The sequence below is a fragment of the Crinia signifera genome, chromosome 6 (genome assembly GCF_055691185.1).
Source record: "Crinia signifera chromosome 6, ASM5569118v1, whole genome shotgun sequence".
Lineage (NCBI taxonomy): Eukaryota > Metazoa > Chordata > Amphibia > Anura > Myobatrachidae > Crinia > Crinia signifera.
This window is the reverse complement of record NC_139222.1, coordinates 157,844,363-157,867,523: the sequence shown is the minus strand read 5'-3', so window position 1 is coordinate 157,867,523 and position 23,161 is coordinate 157,844,363. Positions and strand designations below refer to the sequence as shown.

General features: G+C 43.0%; 1 protein-coding gene and 1 long non-coding RNA gene across 3 annotated transcripts in view; one reads left to right on the top strand and one right to left on the bottom strand.

The window, feature by feature from the left end:
* Window positions 1-14,346, top strand: part of SGK2 (serum/glucocorticoid regulated kinase 2) — a 43,698-nt gene extending 29,352 nt beyond the window's left edge. For both annotated transcript variants that reach the window (XM_083147748.1, XM_083147747.1), the window contains exons 7-12: window positions 396-432; window positions 546-632; window positions 924-1,019; window positions 6,281-6,436; window positions 13,539-13,628; window positions 14,082-14,346. In XM_083147748.1, coding sequence (XP_083003874.1) covers window positions 396-432; window positions 546-632; window positions 924-1,019; window positions 6,281-6,436; window positions 13,539-13,628; window positions 14,082-14,243 — 628 coding nt within the window. In that variant the 3' untranslated portion in view covers window positions 14,244-14,346. The remainder of the gene's footprint in view (window positions 1-395; window positions 433-545; window positions 633-923; window positions 1,020-6,280; window positions 6,437-13,538; window positions 13,629-14,081) is intronic.
* Window positions 13,859-23,161, bottom strand: part of LOC146008455 (uncharacterized) — a 14,956-nt gene continuing 5,653 nt past the window's right edge. The window contains exons 2-3 of the long non-coding RNA XR_014444512.1: window positions 22,210-22,287; window positions 13,859-14,209 (exon numbers count right to left, since the gene is read on the bottom strand). This is a non-coding gene — a long non-coding RNA (uncharacterized LOC146008455). The remainder of the gene's footprint in view (window positions 14,210-22,209; window positions 22,288-23,161) is intronic.

Below are 23,161 nucleotides of genomic sequence, written 5' to 3'. Positions count from 1 at the left end.
TAGCATATATATATATATATATATATATATATATATATATATATATATATATATATATATATATATATACAGAGGAAACAAAAGAATGCAGCACTCCAGCTCCAACATGAAATCTTTTAGTGAGCAAGTGTCAGCTCAGCGCAAGTGAACCCTTGTTCACTAAAAGATGTATTGTTGGAGCTGGAGTGCTGCATTCTTTTCTTTCCTGTATCCGCCAAAGCAGTCTTTATCTGTGGATGTGCCGGACCATCTTGTTCTATATATATTTTTAGCGCAATAAGGGATCCACTAGACCTAACCAGACAATTAGTAAAGGCCAACACTATTAGCTGCCTTGAAGAGAAATACTTTCTCAGACTGTAACTAATTTATGATTATCTTGTTTTATCTTCTAGGGACTTAAAACCAGAAAATATCCTTCTTGACAGTCAGGTAACAAACAATAGTGGAGGAAAGTGATGCTGAGACAAAGTACAATCACCATGAATATGCAGATTTCCTCTATTTACCCTGGCCTTACATATGTTTCCTATTCTTTAATCCAGGGTCATGTGGTTCTGACTGATTTTGGACTTTGTAAAGAGGGAATGGAGCCAGAAGAGACCACAAATACATTTTGTGGGACACCTGAGGTATTAATGACTCAGGAAATAACCTGACTTTTACTAAGAGCAACTTGCTTGGCATCACATTTCTGTATCCGATTTTATTGTTTATTATGGTTTTATTATGTCCTGTAGTCTTGTGATTTTATGAGGCATATTGTGTCTCCTTATACACAGCAGAAAATGCAATGTGAGGTGCATTATAAGCTGCCCTAGTACATTGTGTTCACATAGTGATCATAACCACATTATAAAGTTCTCCTTTTGTTGTGATGACATAAATGTGGATGTTTACCTCATCTCTACCTCTCTTTATAGTATCTTGCCCCTGAAGTTTTGAGGAAGCAGCCATATGATCGCACTGTAGACTGGTGGTGTTTGGGGGCTGTCTTGTATGAGATGCTCTATGGATTGGCAAGTATACCATTTAAAAAGAATTGATATTGCTTCACAGAGGGGTAGATGTATGACCAGTGTTAAGTTCATATGCTGCACATAACTCTAATTATCTGGGGGGGGGTTGTATAAATTGTGCACTTAACGTGCCTTAGGGACAGCCTGCCCTTCAATCTGCCTCCTGTTTATGGCCTAGGCAATGTATGACTGGCTATGAGGCATATATTACCCGTTAAGCCGCTCTGGCTGCTTTGCCAGCCCCGTTGTCCTATTCTAACAGCAGGGATAACGCTAGCCCTGTTGCTGGCTCTGGGCTATGCTCGAGATCTCACGATAATAGTGAAATCTCGCACATGCCCAGTGAGCCGGGGGAAAGAGAGAGCTTTTTTTTTTTTTCAAGGTTCTAACGGAGGCGCCGATAAAGGGAGCCGTGGACTCAGAACATAACAGCTTTCCCTATCGGCAAGGGGGCTCATAATACATTAAGGAGATACGAGTGCCCGTTTCTCCACGTTATGCAGGAGAAGCGCGACCCGATAATTACAAAATGTCAATAACTACATCTACCCCCAGTCACATATTCATCTACCACTATCTCTAGTTCCATCAGCTTTTCTGTCTCTGTTCTGCCTTGTCTGATTTCCCTTTCTAGTGAAAATGGTGGGGATTAACTAAGCAATCTCAGACTGAGCGAGCAGGTCATAATTATATATATTCGGGAGGAACACAACAACCGAGGTGTGCACACCCTAATTACCAACACGAATAGATGCTAAAACTCGTGGCACCAATTTTAGTCCAGAAATATAAAATATAGTGATTTATCAATTATTTAATTTAATAAAATGACTGTCTCAATGACCAAAATTTGTATCTGACACCTAAAGATATCAGATATTGTGGCTATAGACGGTGAAATAACTCAATGTATGGCCACACAGGGAGCCAGATGCACCAAGCTTCAAAAAGTGATAAAGGCTGCATCTACACATTGCATTTTGACAGGTCCCTTTTAAAGGGATCTATTTGGCAGTAAGAAGCCTTCGGATTTAAATCTATGGCGGCTGTTACACATTGCATATTAGTAGGATGCTTACTCAAGAAGATATATACACAAGCCTGCTGCATCCTGCTAAAACACAATGGGGGAAATTTACTAAGAATATGAATATATTTGTATTCTTAATATCACAAAATACGATCGCCATTGGTCGTATTTTTTCAAAAATACAATTCATAAATAGGGCATATTTACTAATCTGCCGTATTTACGAATTTGGATTTGGCTGATGGCATAAGCAGTCGTATTCCACTGGAATCATAATTGTCTTTAGCGGCCATATATAGAATTTAGTGGCCGTATATAGCATTTAACCCCTGACCGGTCAGCCTGGGTAGGGATCCTGGGAAAGTGGGGACCCCCCCAATGAAGGGGTCCCCCCTCCAGAATTTACCTGCCCAGGCTGCAGCCTGGGCAGGTAAATTCTGGAGGGGGGACCCCTTAATTGAAGGGGTCCCCACTTCCCCAGGATCCCTACCCAGGCTGACCGGTCAGGTGTTAAATGCTTCGGCCAAGGGGATTTGTATACAAAATCTCCCCCAGCTATGGCATTACCCTGCTGGCTGGTTGGGCCTGGTGCTGGTTTTCAAAATACAGGGGACCCCTACTCATTTTGTCCCCCGTATCTTTGGTAACCAGGACCGGCCCTTGAGCCTGGTGCTGGTTTTAAAAAATTCAGGGGAACCCTATTTCGTTTGTTCCCTTATTTTTAAAAACCAGGACTGGCTCTTTTGAGCCTGGGGCTAGTTATGGCAGTGGGAGAGGACCCCACACTGGTTTTTTTTATATTATTTATTTTTTACTTTTTGTACACTGAAGCCTGCATGGATCTGACTGATCCGTGCAGGCTTTGGCCAAATACACCTGTAAAATGAAGTGTATTTTCCAGGCGTATTTTACCGGCAATTAGTGGCCATATTCCGCTAAGTAGTGGCCATATATTGCATACGCTTAGTAAATAAGGAATCACCATTCGAATGAAAGATGATTCCTAGTTGTATTCTTTTGCTGGAGAATGCATTCGTATTCATGGATACGGATGTGCCATGAATAGGAATAGGCATATTTTCGGCATAGTAAATGCCGCAAATACAAATATGCCTAAAATAGGCTTATTTAGCATATATGAATAGGCCTATGTTAGGCGTATTTCACGTAGTAAATTTCTTCCAATGTGTAGACACAAGAAGATGCATCCTGCTAAACAGGATCCTGTTAAAACACAATGTGTGCATTTTCACTCTCCACTTTATCACTCTTTGAAGCTTGGTGCATCTGGCCCAATATATTCCTTACTCCTCTGGAATGAACGGAGGAAACATTCATTGGGCGGCCATGGCACTGCATAAACTGACGGATGCGGACATCTTTAAACGGGTCGCATTATCCCGCAGGTGGGACAGTGGAACAATGCCCAATTAGTGGGACTGTGCCACTGTAATCAGGACAGTTGGGATGTATCCATTTATTTACATGCATGCAATATAGCCACACTTTTGGCCGACTTTTGTGCAGCTCTGTATCAGACCCTGTATAGCCTTCAAAATCTGCTGCACAGCCAGTAAAGTATCAGTTAAATTCACTATACCATAATTGTTTTACATCGTTAAATTTAACATCCTTCCTCTATATAAATCATAAAAGTTATTGTTATACAGTTTATATTTTTACTTCCACTTTTATAAGCTCCTCCTAATATTGTCTTCTAAGCCCTCTGTCAAAGCCTCGTTCCCTATCTACACTATATTGTACATGGTTTCTGTTTTCACCAAGCCCTTTAATTCCCAGTTTAAAACTCCCCCAGACATCTTTTTCCCCAACACAGCTGTACCCTCCCCATTGGTATTCAGTTGAACCCTTCTGTAGACCCTATTCTTTATAGGGCATACACACGGAGGGATTACAGCCCCATTTCTAAGCGATCTGACTCGATTTTTAGAAATAAACGACTCTATCACCTGACTAGATATATACTGCATGCATATAAATCTAGTCCATACTTGCCTACTTTTGAAAACTAGTTTCAGAGAGATTATAGTTGGTAATAGAATTTTGCAAAGCACCCCATTGAGGAAGTGTGTCATGCTTCTCCCAAAGGGCGTGTCTAGTTCCATATGTGGAGAGATTGTGAAAAGAGATTGCGAACTTGGCACCTAGAAGAATGGGTGTGTAATTTAAAATGACATATCCAAATGTAGATGAGCCCCAAAGCTGTTAGTAAATGATACTATACTTGGTAAAGTGCTGGGAAATGGTGCTGATGATTCAATGTAAATGTATCTATCTCTCATTCCTTTTTTCCCCAAAACTGTAACAGTGTAATGTGGGCTAGGTGAAATTATGGAGATTGCTAAACTAATGAGGGAGAGAGGGAGATTGCTGCTATTTCAGGGAGTCTCCTGCAGAATGCAGGAGGGTAGGCAACTATGATCTAGTCATCGTCCATGTTCTCTCTATTGAAAATATGGGCAGTGACGGATAGCTCAGCACAGCTCAGCTGAGCGATCTGTACCTAACTAGATCACTCAACACAAAGCTCCCTTCCCCCTGTGTGAACAGGGCATACCAGCAGATGAGCGGCGTTGAGGATGGCTTTGCATAGCTCTGCGCTAATCTGCGCTATGCAATGCCGTCCTCCCTCCTCCGTCGGCACCAGGCAGGGGGAAAGCCGCGTGTATGCACTGAGCGGCTTTCCCTGCAGCGATGATTGACATCATCGCTGTCCATACACGCTGGGCATAGTCGCCCAGTGTGTATGGACCTTTAGTCATTGTACTACTTTCTCATCAGCAGCCCCTCCCAACAATGTATCAACCAAAACACTGAGGTAACAGTAAACCCATCAGCATTAAGAACCTTATAAGCACTCTAGTTCCCTTCTCCTGTCAATGGCCAGATTGCTAGAGAAAGTTATTTCTGACCTGGCAGTCTGTGGGGTGTATGATTAGTCAGTCTTTGTGGGGTGTAGGAGTAAAGGACTAAAGCTGGCCATACATCTACAGATCGATTGTCAGATTGAGCTGGTTGGAACAAAATCCTGGTAATGGATGAGAACAAATGACAGTTGACCATTTGCTTCTAAATGCTGGGAAACTACCAAATTGTCATTCAGATATTACCAGTTTTTTGTTCCAACCAGCCCAATCTGACAATCTATCTGTAGATGTATGGCAGGGTTGCCGACTCTCCCGGAATGGCCGGGAGTCTCCCGAAAATCGGGACCCCCTCCCGGCCCCCGGAAGGGTGGGCAACCCTCCCGGATTCAGGGGGGACCCCCCTGGGCCCCGGATCGCGGCATTAAAATGCCGCAATCCTCGGGTCTCAGAGGAGGGGGCGGAGCTAAAATGACACAATTGCGTCATTTTAGCCCCGCCCCCTCCACGGAGATCCGTGAATTCGACAGTTTGTCAGCATGGGGCGGGGCTTAGTGATGTCACACTTAAACTCCGCCCCCTGAGCGGCTGCTGGAACTCTCCTCTCCGGGCTTCTCCCGGAGAGGAGAATTATAAAGTCGGCAACCCTAATGTATGGCCACCTTAACTTTTACTTGTCAGGACTGCTGAATAGGACTTTAGTGTTGACAACTGTCAGGTGACAGAAGGGGTGAAGTATCCCTGGTAGTAGAAGAACACAGACTAGAACAGATTAACTTTACAGTTACCAGGAAACTTACTTGGTATAAAACAGGATACATCCATCAATTTCTCTTATATTTCTTAATTACATCCTCAATGTATTCCTATGAATCATTTCAATATCATTTGTGCAACAATTTGCAAGGCAGGGATGAGTGAAAAATGAGAGAAAAGTCAGGTTTATCAGGCATTTGTCTTTTTTATTTAGCTTTTAATCATAATAAATTACCCCTCCTCCCACCCCATCTCTCTCCATATTATACATTCCCATACCTCCCAACTTTTGCAGATGCCGAGGAGGGACAGGGTGCGCGGGCCCATGCCCCCGTTTTTCGCCGCTGTGGGGGCATGCCCAGCAGCTCTATGAGCTGCTGGCCAGCCCCCAGCCCCTCTGCCTGCAAGAATAGATGCTGTGCCGGCAGCGGGAGGGATGCGGGAATGTCCCAAAATAAGCGGGACAGTTGGGAGGTATCCCTCTCATTTTATTTTTTAAATATTGTTTTCCCTCCTACCCCACAGTGCTCATTCTCTAGCCTAGGTCCACACCTTGCTTTCTAATTTCATTTTTCTGTATCTTTTTGTAGCCCCCATTTTACAGCCGGGACGTCTCACAGATGTACGACAACATTCTGCATAAGCCGCTGCAGCTCCCAGGAGGGAAGACCACTGCAACATGTGACATCCTACAGGGTCTCCTGCACAAGGATCAGCACAGCCGCCTAGGAGCCAAAGCTGATTTTGTACAGTACCAATACTTTTTATTTATTACCATTTTACTCCATGCAACATGGCTTTCATTGACAAACAGACCTGGAAACCATAACCTCAGCAAGCCAACTATGATACTGTATATTAGAATGGTATATAATAGAATACTAGACCTATGGTAGCAGGAAACCATAATAACATCCTGAGACAAAGTACTTATCACAAAAATTGTACTAGCATAACCAAAAGAAAATCCTGGCACCTTAACCCAGTCATAAAAATAGAAAAACTATAAATGGTGAGGAGAATGATAGCATTCTGCCCTTTGTAACGCTAGTAAAGTATATTAAATCAATCACGGTGTCATATCACAGGGATACGGGAACCCTTATGTGAGAACCAAAAGGTTTCCGACATACACAAAAGTAATTTATTTCGTTTGTTTGGCGATTTTGTCATATACAAAGACATGAAATTGACTCGTTCTAGGTGACCCACAGCAAATTCATTTAATGAGCCTCATTTAATGCATACTGCAACCGACCAATGTCTCTGACAATGTCTTTGCAAACCAGAAGAGCGACTACACAAGGTGTGGGAGAGGCAGAGAAATCTCTGCAAAGGTGTAAACACCACAAAGTCCAATCTCCAATTACTGTATAATCACCCCATTTATTACATTTATATTTTCCTTTTCCTTACAATAATGTTACTGCATTGCTTAGAGGGCAACTGGGTATGTGCTTTTCAGTTAAAGCACAACATGAGGGCACAAAATAAATGCACCCCATTAAAAGGAATAGTCCTAAAAAACATTGCCTCCATCCATTTATCATGTTGTAATAATCTTTTTCCACAAAGTGACATCTAGTTTTTGCAGCGCTCCACAACAGTAAGCACACCAAGCAAAGGACACCTTCAATCTGCCATACTCCTTCTGTCCGTCTGTGCACACTCCTGCTCCTCCACAAACACAGAAAATTATGGGCCTGATTCAGACCTGCTACATATATTTGCTGCTTAGCGAGCAGGTAAATGCCGCCCTGACAAACGAATCCCAGCACTATCATGCGCTAACACATGCTCTCGCATGGGGCTGCTCACCATCGAATGATTTCTCTAGCCTTCATACTAAAAAGTAAGCATATACTTACTTTTCAGATGCCCGCTATCCACTGAATTGGGGGCGGAGCTGACCATTTTTGTGAACACAGCCATAAAATGCTGGGAGGGCACCAGCATCTGGGCCAATTGTCGGGCCGTTACCGCTCATCCTTTAGCGAACGCCCCGATGAGTTTGAAACTCGCCGGAGTTCGCTCTTGGGGTTTGCACATATGCATAATCACGCATTCGCAAAACCCAACCATCTGGTCCGGGGGCAAATTCGGACTTGAGCGATCAGGTCTGAATCGCCCCCTATGTGCTATTGAGGAAATCTAGGTGCACTCGTAAAAATCAGAGTGGACAACGGGGCTACTGATTTTCCACAACAGCTTTGTGCTTTTGCCCTTACTGTTTTCTAGCAGCAGTGTATGGAAATATGAGGGGATTTAAAATTTGTTTATATATCATTTTGGTATAGTGCTCCAAAACCCCGTAATCTGGGAAATCCAAGCATTCCAGATGACAGGTCCATTAGTCAAAGCTAATTTTAAAAAATGCAGGCTCGGTGGCTCTAGTTAGCCATCTAGTTAGGATCCTCCCATGGGTGGATTCAAGGGGGGGGGGGGCACCCGGGGACGTGCCCTCCTGTCATTTCTGACATAGCTCATTTTGTAGCTGAGGATTGGGGCAAAGCTGGAACATTTTTCCCCATAGGCAAAATCCGACCCCCACCTGGTTACGATGGCTGCCAGTTTCCTCCCCGGCATCACAGACGCTTGTGGTTGATCTCATTCGAACCCAAATAGCTGACCCTTCAATCTGATACCAGGCTGGTCTATATGGGTTAATTGGTTCCGGAGATATTGCCGGTAAACCGATTTTTGGATTTCTGAAAACTAATTTCATGGCTGTTCATTTTCTTTAAGGGCAAATTTCTCTGGAACTAAACGGTCCAGTTTCATTCAAAGCCCATTTAAAAGTTCTTCAATATGATACTGGTCTCATGTAAATGGGTCAGTTGGTTCCGAAGATATAATCGGTTAAACGATATAGCCGGTTGTAGGGGGTGGTTTTCTCTCCCCTCATACCAAAAAATGCAGGGACTAGACTGGTGTAAAATGGGACAACCCAGGAATGTCCCTGTGTGATCCTGGGACCATATTCCCAGGTAAGTCCCTGTATTTTCTAGTGTGAAAGGGGTATCAAATAGCCGGGACATGCAGTGCTCTGAATATAGACAGGCAGCCCCCCGCTCTCTGCCTGGCTGTCAATGGCTGTCACTTCTGCCCGGCGGTGGCTGTCTCCCAGTTACCGCAAGCATGTATTCCCCCTTGGCAATGAGCATGTAATCCCACATGGCAACGAGCATGGAACCCCTTGCAATGAGCATGGAACCCTTGGCAATGAGCATGTAGCTAAGCAGCACTTATGTAGCATAATTTTTAATAGGCATTATGGTGCACCTGTTTATAAGGCATTATGTTAATTTTGGCTCAATCCGTGTGGCATTATATGAATTTTGGCTCAATCCATGTGGCATTATATGAATTTTGGCTCAATCCGTGTGGCATTATGTGAATTTTGGCTCATTCCATTTGGCATCATGTGTAAGGTGCAAGAATAATGTGTCTAGTATTTTGTTGCATAATGTGTAATAGTTGTATATGGTGTGGTACACTGCACTCAAGGACACGCCCCTTTTTCCAGAGCGCGCCTTCGGCGCACGCACAACTATATCCTTCACTTTTGTCGCCAAGGTGGGCCTGTGTACTTTAAACACCAGGGCCTTTTTTTTTAATTCCATTCCTGCCCTCTCTCTGCTCTCCTCTCTTTCGATGCTCTCTTAGCATGTACACTGGCACCACTAACACCCTTTCAACCCCTCTTTTATCATGGCGCCCCCCCGTCATCTTCTCCTGGATCCGCCCCGGATCCTCCACACAGGATAAAGAGGGTGTGCAGCCTCAGGATAGAACTCGAGAATGGGAGTTGCATGTCTTGCAGATTATAGGACTGGATAGAAGCTCAGCAGTGAGCTGAGATATAGAGCCCAAAGTGAAACCAGGGCAGAGGTTTAGCCGAGTTTGCGAAATAATGAGTCCAGAGAATGGCTGCTAAGACGATTAGTTATAAACATTTTTGAGAATGCTCATGAGGAGGTGACATAACCCTGAAATCCAAGAAAAATAATGTCAAAACTATGTAACCATTATTTCACAGTCCCACATGGCAACAATATGGTTACTTTGTTTACCACAATTCAGGCAAAGTGTACAGTGGGGCAGATGTATTAAGCCTTAACAAGAGATAAATGCAAGGGTGATAAAGAGAGATAAACATCCAGCCAATCACCTGCCAACTGCCATGTTACAGGCTGTGTTTGAAAAAAGTCAGTAAGGAACTGATTGGCTGGACGTTTATCTCTTTTTATCACCCTTGCATTTATCTCTTGTTAAGGCTTAATACATCTGCCCCATGGTAACATGTATTTTCATTTCATACAGAGGTGTGTTTAAAACCACTTATCAGTTTGACAGGTGCCTTACATGCCTTCTCGGTGCTTTTGTTAATGCTGTATGTTTGGATCAGCTATTTTTTTGGCGTAAATTCTCCCACTTCAAACTTCATTACATATGGCAGTGCCTGATTAAGGGGGGGCTTAGGGGGGTCAGTAGCTCCCTGTGGTCAGCATGTATTAGTTCAATTTTTTTTTTTTTTTAGCTAAAGGTTTTGTGCATGGGAGTGGGGTAGTGCTGCAGCTTCACCTATATGCCGATGTGACAAGGATTAATGGTGCTGAGCATCAGGAGGCAAGACACAACGACTGCACAAGTCTGCAATGCATTACTGAGAGTTGACTAAGGGGCCCATTTATCAAACCATATTTGTGGCTAAATTTAGCCGCAAATATTAAGTATCCCCTAAATGTATTAAAGGGGGACCGCAGCAGGAATCTCTGATCCCTGCTGCGATCCTCCCTGCAGCGCTAGGTTTCTATGGGGGATGTGAAGCTGCCCGATGTATCAACATCGGGCAGCCCAGCTTCGCACCCCTGGGCTATCGCCATTCTGATATGGCGATAGCCCATTGTAGCCTATGGCTACACATTGCACTGCCCGAGCAGTGAGGGGTCGGTGGAGGTCAGCGCATAACCGCGCATGCGCAGACCCCCCGGCTTCCGGGTTAGGGCTTCGCAGGGACGGGCTCTTTTAGGGAGCACTGTCCCTGTGCCCTTAAAATTGATACATTCCCCCGATATGATCGCATTGCGATCCTGGGCGGTAATATTCTGCCCAGATCGCATTGTAAATGCAATCATGATAAATGTGCCTCTCAGTCCCATGAGACTGCACAAGATATCAGAGGCTGAATTGGCTTGTGCTGAGCTCTGATTGGTAGAGCTCATCACATGCTTATCAGCCCCATGTAGGACAGCAGCAGCAGCCTCATCATGAGAGGGTTTTTAATCAGAGGCAGCGCTGAGCCTGCAAGGTCTCCTACAGAATAAGGTACAGAGGGACAAACACAGGCTATCCATGTAATGATGAATAACAACAAAACAAGCTCAGCTCTGTGCGAAGGAGCTTTTACCATAGGGTCTCTCACTCAACTTATATCTGTTTTAACTTTTACAGGGCATTGGTAAGAATATGGGTATAGCCCCATAACCATTGCTGTAGCCGAGCCCTGTAGATACTGGTTCTATACATGTATACTAATCATTATCCTTTCTAATTTAATTATCAATGGGCACTGGCAATTAACATTTGTATTATATGATATTAATTTACTAGTAAGCCCGCTTGAAGTAAATGCTTCGAAAGCTAGATGTAGTTTAATTTACTGCCAATAGATGGCAGTGTTTCGGTGACATACGGACACTAGACAGGATACAGTCATTAGGTCTACAACAACTAGGTCGACAAGCATTGGGTCGACACCACTAGGTCGACATGCAGCAAGGGCGACATGGGTCAAGGTCGACATGGCTCTAGGTCAACATGACATTAGGTCGACACAAGCATTATGTTGACATGGGCTAGGTCGACAGTCAAAAGGTCGACATGGGGTTTTTCACAGTTTTTTGAGCCGACATGTGCCGACAGGCGGTATTTCATGCCCTACCATTCACTAGGGCATGTTGGGAGAATAAAATAATGTGCCTGAAGCATTGCGAGCGAAGCGAGCGGATGCGGTGCACTTCAAACTGTGTCCATGTCGACTGTGTCGACATTCAGGGGCAAAAAACTGAAAACCCCCAATGTTGACCTTTTGACTGTCGACCTAGCCCATGTCGGCCTAATGCTTGTGTCGACCTAGACCCATGTTGACCTAGACCCATGTTGACCTAGTGGTGTCGACCCAATGCTTGTCGACCAAACGATCCACACACCACTAGACATATCTATATATAGATATATATATCTATATATAGATATATATATCTATATATAGATATATATATATATATTATAAAGTCCTGCAAAAATATTTGTTTACAACACTAGTTATATTAATATATTCAGAGTAATGGATCCACTAGTCAAAGAGAGCCACGTAACCAGTTTCAAAGCTATTACTGTGAAGTACCTTGCAGAGAGCACATGTAGGTGGATGGAGATAAGTGAATATATGGTATGAGGGATGGTGATTAAAATAACAAAGTAAATAAATGTGATTAATTTGTCAGTTTGGGAATCCCTGCTGATCCTGATGGTCCCTGCACTTTCTTCTGATCACACACAGTGGCTTGCATATGCCCTGTGAATCCGAAACGGGACTTCAGTGCAGACCCTGGGGCGAATCAGCAAATATCACCAGACCTCCCATCACCATTTTGTGTAAAAAATGCTGATATATTTCCATTTGATATTAAGCTACTTTTAAAGTCACCTAAAATGTATGTATTTTAAAAGTGACCAAGAAACAGCTATTTACGTATGTATAGATCTAAATTATTTTATTTTGTCAAATACTATTGTTGCAGTTGTTTCTCTTCTTTCTTTTCATTTGAACAAGTATGGCTGGTTTGTTGGACAAGGAAAAATATATTGTTCGAGTGGTACTTATCTTTTCCTCTGAAATCCTGTCCTCCCAACTTGAAATCACTCATGCTTGTACTGCTTGCAACCGCTAATTTCACAGGGTTGTTAAACAGAGCAAGGTTGAAAACAAATGGGGGAGGGTGATGTGAGTTTTTCAGGATTTCCAGGTGTTGGTTGTATAATATAACTCAATAACAGCATTATTTGTTTCCCCCAGGTATGGGGCTTCTTTAGGGGCATACACACGGGGCGATTTAAGCCCCATTTCTAAGTCATCTGGTCAGATTGCTCCATGTGTACAAGCTATAGCATTATTTATTTTGATTCGAGTACACACCTAACTCTCTGCACATGTTTTATTTGCCTCACCTACAGCGCAACATAGTACTGCCTATGGAAATACAGTATGGTCAACCTCCTGGCCCCCCAGAAAGGTGGGCAGCCTCCTGAGGCAGGGGACGGTGGTGAGCAAATGCTGCAGTTCACGCCTTTGTAGCCCCACCCCTCGCTGTGCAATGCCTGAAATACCAGCATTGCATGGTAGGGGGCGTGGCCACGAGGACACGGTCACGTTGGTCACGCCCCCATACTGACCCTCCACTGACTGCCCTGCCCCCATCCTGCCATGTCAGAAGCCCTGCCCCCCATGCCTCACTGAACTGGCAGCCAGGAAGTAGCCAGTCCTATGACATTTCATGTATCCTCTTAGTCACAATGACTGCTTCCAAACACAGCTGTGCCTGTATAAACAAGGCTGATATGTATGCTATTATATCATTCTAACAGCAACACATTCTCTGATAGCACAGGCAGCAAATATTGGAATAGCTCATGATTATTTCTAGCTTGCTGCGTTCACCCACTGAGCGCTATCAGCATTTAGCTATAATATGACATATTGCTATTGTGACGAGAGACGATACATCAGATGTTCTATATAACCTTTCTGTGTGCTAATGCAGTGTTATTGTGTTTGTTCTGCAGCTGGAAATCAAGAATCATGTCTTCTTCAGCCCAATTAATTGGGATGACCTGTATCACAAAAGGATTTCACCACCTTATAACCCAAATGTGGTAAGTGATTTTAGAAATACGGTTACTGGAAAATATACTAAGAATCAGGTTTTGTGAGTATCCCCTCTCATTGTATCAATCTCTGAATTTAAATCAGAAATATATAACAAGTTAAGCACGGTTGGGTAGATTCAGCATGTAGTAAAAAGAAGTATGTCATGACAACCAATCAGCTTTGAAGTAACATTTATCAATTGGATTAAATACAATTGTACAAAGCAGCTGATTGGTTGCCACGGGGAAATTCTCCACTTTCACACTTCTCCATTTTTTTTCGCTGCTTCATGAATGAACACCAATTGCGTTTGGCCTGTAGCATCATTAGCTTTACATTTCAGGCTTAAACCTGCTGAGAAGTGATGGCTTGCAACAGCAGCTGCTTACGAAATGTACCCCTTGGTGTTCTGGGATGAATATTCTGATAGCTTGAACCATCTTCATTTTTACCTTCAGGCTGGTCCAGGTGATCTGAGGCATTTTGATCCAGAGTTCACGCAGGAGGACGTGCCGAATTCTGTGAGTCGCACTCCTGATCCAAATATTGGCAGTTCCAGCTGCTCAAATGCTTTCTACGGCTTTTCCTATGCACAAAGTGAAGATGACATTTTGAACTAAGCTCACATTTTGGAACACTAGTTTTATATAAATAGGACAGTTTGGGAGAAACCAGCACTCTCACCCTTCATCATGCTTAATAAATGGACACTCTTCTATGTCACCTCTACTAACCGCAAATGGAACCCTTAATGGACCGAACGAGAGATGAGGAAACAGTTTGCGAAACGTGAGCATGGACCATGAGACTGTGATGTTGCTAAACTTAATATATTGTGTGTAATTGCTCACAGAGAAGATATATTACAGAACTGTATGTTGATTATCACAATAAGAGACGCCTGCATCTTTACCTCTCACCTATCTGATTTATCTGCATTTTCTATCATTTACTGTATCTCCCAGCCTCTACTTACCACTCAACTATACAGTATTCCATATTACCAATGAGGGCAACAGCAGCAAATTACACACTACAAATAACATGAAGATCCTCCAATTAATAATAGTAGAAGCAAGTCATTAAATTGGTGGACAGCCCATACTACACAACAAGATAAAAACAATATAGAGATTTAAAATATTAACAAATAATGCTCCCTACATAAAATAGGTGGTGATACCCCCCAAAGGGATGCGGACAGCAGGTCGACAATAAATAGTCAATAAGTCGGCACATGAAAAAGGTTGACATAATCAAAAGACTGGCACATAAAATAGGTCGACATAAAAAGGTCAACATGGTTTTTCAAGTGATTTTTCATATATTACAATCCAAGTGGACATAGAGTGCCCGAAGCATGGTGTGCAATGCAAGGGTAAGCGGTACACTTATTTGGTGTCCATGTCAATGTAAGTTGCCAGTCATCAATAAATGTGAAAAAGTCACGTATACCTTTTTCATGGCGACCTATTACTTGGTTTTAAACATTCAGCACATTAAAACACATTTGAGCTCCACTTTGCTCACCACAAGTTACTATTCCCAATAGATATCCATGTGGATAGTGTTCTCATGCAGTTTAGTTATGCTAGCCCAGCGGATCCCATTTTTGGAACTTGAGCCTCCAGGCTGCGTTTGAAAAATGGAGGTGATTGGTTGGTACTTTATCTGTCAAGCATTTGTCTCCAATCATTGATAATGATTGACTTACCATTTCATTGACTTACCATTTCATTGACTTACCATTTCATTGACTTACCATTCCAGATTGAAAACAAAAAATGACATAGTGGGTGAGATTTAATAGGATGAGAGATTCAGGAAGTGAGAGATTTGGTAAGAAATCTCCAGATTATTTTTTTAAAGCGGCAATCATTTACACTGCAAAATCAAACTTGTGTTGCAGTGTAAATAATTGCTGCTTTAAAAATACCGGAGATTTCTTACCAAATCTCTCACCTTCTGAATCTCTCATCCTATTTAGCACCCATAGTATTGAATATGTTTGTGACATACTTTAATAAAATGTTTATATATACAAAATGTATTAAGGCTAATGGGTATTCACTCTATGCCGCTATTTCCAACAGCTGAAATAGCGGCAATCGCCTATGCAGTGCTACCGTTAATGACAGCATTGAAGGCTGTCAGATCCAACAGTCGGAATACCAGATTGACTACCCCCTATATCCATGTTTTTCATGCATATGTGGAATTGATCTTGTATGCAAAAGTGATATCAGAATGATGCACCCCATGGCTTTAAAGCTGCTACAGAACTGTTAGCGCATAATGGAATTTAATGTTTCTGCACCAGATAGAGAGCCAAATGCACCAGCCTTGAAAAAAGTGATACAGTGCATAGTGATGAAAACCCAATCAGCCCCTAACTGTCATGTTACAAGCTTGGTTTGAAAAATGACAATTATGAACTGATGGCCTGGTTGTTTATCACTCTCCACTTTATCACTATTTTAATGCGTTGGTGCATCTGGCTCAGAGGCAGTGGCGTAACTAGATACATGTTGGCCCCATAGCAAAAGTTTATAGGGGCCTCTATTCATCAACTAATGCTGAAAAATGTATATAGTACATGATAATTTGAAAGGCAAAGTGGGCCTCTCTCAGCTCTGGGCCTCATAGCAGCTGCACCTCCTGCACCTATGGTAGTTACACCCTTGCTCAGAGGGCCACACACTGCCTGTGTCTGACATACTGTAGATAGGAATTCTTCTCATCTATCCTTTGCCCCATCTCAGTCTTACCGTATGTTGCTATCCATCCTCTTTCACTGCCACCACTTCATACATCACTGCCAACTCACCTGTCTAAAACTGGCCATACATCTACAGATTTATTGGCAGATCTGGCTGGTTGGAACAAAAACCTGGTAATGGATGAGAGCAAATGAGAGTTGACCATTTGCTTTAAAATGCTGGAAAATTGACAAAACCTGTCATTCAGATATTACCAGGTTGTTGTTCCAACCAGCCAGATCCATACCCTCCAATATCTGAAGGTTAGAAACCAGTACACATTCAGAGTGGCGTGGCCAATGGTAAAATGGGCATTGCCACTAGTAAATGTTCCACCAGTGCCTCTCAAGTGCGGGAGGGTCGCGGGCTGTGTGACGTAATGACGTGACGCATGCTTCCAGGACCTGCCGCAATGCACCACTGGGAACGGGTGCAGAAGTGCCAGAATCGGCAGAATACATTATTCTTTCCATTCGTGCCAGGCCTGATCGATTCCCATTCCCATCAAGGGGCAAGAGAAGGAGGATCCGCCTGAACCCTTAGAAAACAGTACAATCGGTACACTTTGATTTAGCCGGTACAGACCGTTAAAAAACTGGTACTGTACCGGCTAAATCGGTACAGTTGGAGGGTATGCAGATCTGACAATAATTCTGTAGATGTATGTCCAGCTATCATTTTATAACTTCTCCTGACATGTCTACATTTTACATGCATGTCATCTCTCATTTCATATGTTACTAAGGTCATTGATAAGTACTTTTCTTGAAACATAGTATTTGTTGACAACTAGAATAATACAATTACAGTCATTCGACCAATGTATTTTAGAATGTGAAAAATGACTAATGAGCTGCAGGACATGACACTTGTACATTGCACTTTTTAGTAAACAAGATATGTTCACAAAAATATGGAGTATAATTATTTCATCTGAAGATCAGTTGTATTGTTGTAGGAAATCCCTAAAACCTGAGACATTGCAAAAAAATGATTTACTGCTGACAGTCTTTAGCGGTAACATATAGTGCTGCGTTATGGTTTCTAAGTATCATTAGTAGGAAGAGACCCAGAGACATATTAAATAACTATCGTTACTTAGTGATGAATGAAATAAGTAATGATGACTATTCTGACTACACAACCAGGCTGTAAGTGTAAAAACCCATACACACTGGGCGATGTTGAGCTGAAAGCTGCTCAAACTTGGTGTGGAGCGGCTTCCAGCTCAAAGCCGCCCAGTGTGTGCTACCGGGCGATGAGCGGTGATGCTTGCTCCCGCATCATCGCCAGGAAAGCTGTTCATCTGCTTGTATTACCAGCAGATGAGCGGCAAAGATGTGCTGCGCTATGCAAAGTCGTCCACCCCCCCCTGCTGACTGCACCAGGCAGGGGGAAAGCCGCTCAGAGTGTATGCACTGAGCGGCTTTCCCCCCCAACGATGACAGCGGTCATCGCTGTCCATACACACTGGGCACAGTTGCCCAGTGTGTATGGACCTTAAGGCTTCTAAGACAGTTCAGCTGTGTATGTCTGTATTGAACCAGTACTTACACCAGGAGACCGTGTCAACTCAACTGAAGAGGCATGTGTAAAGAATCCAGATGAGGGGTTATTTCAAGCTGATTTTCTTATAATAATACACAATACAGTAAGTGAAAAGATAATAATTTGCCAGAGCTCAACAGAAACCAACTGAAGGCTAAAATGGCAGATGTGCTAGGGATGGCCATCGACCATCGATGATTAGAAAACATCAGTGGTTTATGGCCGATGTCGAATAGTTTTGCCATTGATGGGGAAGAACCAGATTGTTTCCCACCATGTCAAGCATAGCTCCGCCCCTGACACTCGTGAAGCCACGCCTCCATATTCTGATTAGCCTACAGGCCAATCAGTCAAAGAAAATGGATGTCTATTGATATGTAAAAACATTGATGGTCATCCATTGCATAGTTATACACCATCGATGGCCAGATGCACTTTTGACATCGATGGCAAATATCGTTGGCAAAGGCAACGATGGCCATCCCTACAATGTGCTAGAGATAGGAAAAAAGGCAGGGCTAATGACATCAGAGCCTAGTTACACGAAATCAGGACGGACAATTTTCACAAGATGCAAAGCTTTGCAATAGTAACATGACAGTAACTTAACAGCATGTGAAACATATTTGTCGTGGGACATGACACTGACCGTAAACATGTATGACTAAAACTTTGTGCATGTAATAGATTCTCTGAGTTTTCCTGTGTACCACAGGCTAAGAAACACTTATTCTAGTTCACTCTTAGAGGCAAATTCCTTCTCAGATGGACAAAACCATGTGCACTGCAGGGGGGCAGATGTAACAGGTGCAGATAGAATTATATTTGGGTGAGTTATTTTGTTTCTGTGCAGGGAAAATACTCACTGCTTTATTTTTACACTGCAAAATAAATCTCACTTTGAAGAAAAACACCACCCAAATCTAACTCTCTCTGCACATGTTATATCTGCCCCACCGGCAGTGCCCATGGTATTGTCTATTTGAGAAGGAATTTGCCTCTAAGAGTGAACTAGAATAAGGCCCTTAATCAATGGACCTATTGTGTATTTCAGGCAGCTGTGGAGTACTGAACCAGACACCGCCTTATTTAATTGTACTATCAAATATAAAAAAGGACAAGTGCAGTGGCGTCTATAGAGAGGAGGAGGCTTGTGTGCAGCTTCCTTGGCTGGGCCCCCTCCTCTCTGCCTGGAGCAGCACCGGGAGCAGTAGAGTCTGAGAGCTCCAGTTCTCAGACCCTACTGCCCATGTGTGAATCTCCGCTGTGGAGTCTGAGCACTAGAGTGCTCAGACTCCACTGTGCATGCACGGATCGATGAAGAAATGGCCACCTCAACATTTTTCCTCCAATTTCTGCAGCGCTCCTGCCACTGCCGCAAGACTCCGGGGGCCTGGCTCTGGGGCCTCTGTGCATCACGCACACTGCACCTATTATAGTTATAATGCAAGTATCAGACAATATTTTACTCAACATTTTCTTACAAGAGCTTTGCTGTATAATAGAAAAGGGTAATTTGATAATGTAGGGTTGATGCATACTTGTCTACTTTTGAAAACTAATTTCAGGGAGATTATAGTTGGTAGTAGACCTTTACACAACGCCCCATTAAGGGGGCGTGTCATGCTCCACTCAAAGGGTGTGTCTAGTTCCATATATGGAGAGATTGTGAAAAGAGATTGTGAACGTGTCACCTAGAAGCCCGGGTGTGTACTACTACATCTGAGAGGAATTTTGTAAATTGACTTATATCCAAATGTAGATGATCTCCAAAGCAGTTAGTAAGAGCCATACACACTGGGTGACTTTGCGCTGAAAGCCGTTCAAAACAGCCTGTTTGAGCGGCTTTCAGTTGAAAGCCGTCCAGTGCGTTTGGCCTGGCTATGAGCGGTGAGTGCTGCTGCGCGCTCCCGCAACATCGCCGGGAAAGCCGGTCATGTGCTGGTTATACCAGCACATGAGCGGCTTTCAGGATGGCTTGGCATAGCACTGCGCTATGCAACGCGGTCCTCCCCCCTCCATCAGCGGCGGGCAGGGAGAAAGCCGCTCAGTGTGTATGCACTGAGCGGCTTTCCCCGCAGCGGTGATTGACATCATCGCTGTCCATACACGCTGGGCATAGTCGCCCAGTGTGTATGGACCTTTACAAAAGTGCTGGAAAATGGTGCTGATGATTCAATGTAACTGTATCTGTCTCTCATTCCTATTTTCCCCCAAAATGTAACAGTGTAATGTGGGCTAGGTGAAATGAGGGAGATTGCTAGACTAATGAGGGAGAGAGGGAGATTGCTGCTATTTCAGCTAGTCTCCTGCAGAATGCAGGAGGGGAGGTAACTAACAGTGTAATGTGGGCTAGTTGAAATGAGGGAGATTGCTAGACTAATGAGGGAGAGAGGGAGATTGCTGCTATTTCAGATAGTCTCCTGCAGAATACAGGAGGGTAGGCAACTATGGGTTGTTGCTTTCTGGAAAATGTTGGCTATCGAGCTGCACTAAAGCGTAAGCGTACATCGTATCTCATATACATTAATATAGGTCAATAAAGCTGAGCTGCCATTTTAAGCAGGATTCACTGAATGGGTGAAAAGCATGCTGACAGTTCACAATGACATTCTGAGTTACTTCTGGGCAGATAATGAACATATGATGCTCTGTTTCTTTTAATTATGATCAATCCTTTATTCACTATGATTCATGCCATGAGTAGACCCATATTGACTAAGCAAATAACAAATATTTCTGAACGTATTTTCTGTACACATTGTGATCAGCAATATCAATACTGTTTTTCTCGCATCCCATAGAAGTACGCTGGAAGTCAACAATGTTACAAGTGTCGTATGCAACAAAGTGCACACCTGACAGTGATGATGCTTCTAGAGTGTTCGACCTATCATCTATATATATATGTCTAGTGTCCATTTGTGTGTCTACGAAACACTGCCATCTGTTGGCAGCGAATGAAACTACATCTCTTTCTCTCACACACATGCACAAACACAGAGGCAATCACGAGTTAGCAGACTAGCTTTCAAAGCATTTTCTTTCAGTGGATTTACTATATATTGCAAGCAGTAATCCATATAGGGGACTGCTTGAAACCATATTGCCTGATATAGTCAACTAGATTGCCTCAACTGCTTCTATGCCATGGAGGTCCAACCAGCGCCAACTCTTTCCTAGGCAGTGGGCAACCAAAAACATAGCAGATAATTCATGGTTACAAGTGTACTGTACTGGGAGGTATTTTTTGTGTCTATTGTCTGCCAAAATGGCTGTGCCTTTTCTAATACCTACTTTACCTTAAGACAGCTCTGGATAAATTGGTTATTACTGATATTACATTTTATTATTGGGCAGCAAACAACTTTTTATATAATACCCTGGATATCTAAACGGTTCTGCAATGCATAATTATCACTAGATATGATTCTGTGAATTTATATTGGGGTCATAAAAGAACTCTGTACACTGTATATCCAATATAGTGAGGCTCTGTATACTGGTCATCATATGGGGCTCTCCATTGGTCACCACATTAGGATCTGTTCAATGTACTATTCAGGACATATGAATCTTTGAAATATAAATGGCAGTAAACACCATGGACGGAATTTAATGCCACCCGAGTTCAGTGGCAATACTCAGACTTTTTTTTAAGGGGAATTCACTTACAAAACCATTCCTTGTAAGTTAATTCCCCTTTAAAAAGACAGAGTTTGGCGGATATCTCGCACTGCCACTGAACTGGCATTAAATTCCATCCATAGTCTATATCGCACAAACTATATCCATTTTAAGGTAAAAGGTTAATGCTCCCATTACATTATTACAACGGAAGCAGTTTTGCGCCAATGCTATGGATGCCAGGAACAGAGGTGCCTGTTTCCAGTCCTTCTCTGCAGTGATAAGAAACTTTGGGGTAGATGTATGAAGCAGTGATAAGGGAGGAGAAGTAATAAAGTGCCTGGTACTTTATCACAGGCCAATTCAATTTAAAGAGGGACTGTTAGGAGCTGATTGGCCGGTGATAAAGTACCAGGCACTTTATCACTTATCCGTTATCACTGCTTCAGACATCTACCCCCCTGTGCGTCCTCCCAACTCCCCACCATGGTACACTAAGGCCAGTGAGTGAGTCAGACAAAAAAGGCTGCATTACCGAGCTGCCCTATCACAGAGCTAAGGTGGTGCATTCATTTTTCCCCAGAATCTATGGAATTGAAACTACTCATAGATACTTGCACCCCTATACTGCCACACAGAAACCTTCTCTTACCTGTCTGTGTCATGCTGGGGCATACCCACTGCTCAACAGAAATTACACCATGGGCAGGACATCCATTCACCACTTGACCTGATAAGCAGATTTGAAATTAAAAGGGGGCTTCAGAACTCATCCAACATCACCACCACAGTGCCCAAAAAGGGGGACTGTACTGCCAACATCTAGACACTTGTGAGCTAATATCAATCATTTTTCATGCAGTATCCACACAAATGTAACCCTAGCCTTTTTGTTAATTTATAACATGTAAAAAAACAAAACAATAACATTTAATGCAATTGGGCACAAAAGAGTTTCTTTAGGGACATCTTAAGAAAGGGAACTAAAAAGGAAATATGATTTTCTTTCCCATCTAATCAACGGCACAAAGAAACAGGTAGAAGAAGGCTAGAAAGTCCCCCCCTATGCAGAAATCGGATGCCAAAGGTGGTAACACTAATGAGGTGTCCCCACACCCCTGTACAAATAAACAGTAACAGTGTGAATGATTCTTCCTCCGGCATCAATATATGGAAACCACAGAGTTCTAGTGGTGAGAAATGAAACCATGCATCCCTGAGAAGAGAAACCTTCTCCTCTTGTCCGCATCACAAAGCTCAGGGTCAAATATAACAAATGTGGGTGGGAGATGTCCTCAAAGCTTCTGGGTCATCAATAGCTGTACTACCAGAAGTGTGAGGGAAAAAGAAACATATTTGGTGCAGTACGTTCAGAATGTATAGAGAACTCTTGTTAAGGAAGTTCTCATGCAAGGTGTAAAAGTGATTCCCAAAGGACTGCCCAGGTACAGCATACAGGTCTGGTAAAGTCTGTTCAGTTCTGCCATCCACTCTGCTATAGAAACAGGATCCCAGGAGGATCGAACCTTGGCCCAAAGTGTCGCTGTTGGTTGCTATGAGTAACATCTCCACTGTAACCCTGCACTTTAGGTACTATGGGCCTT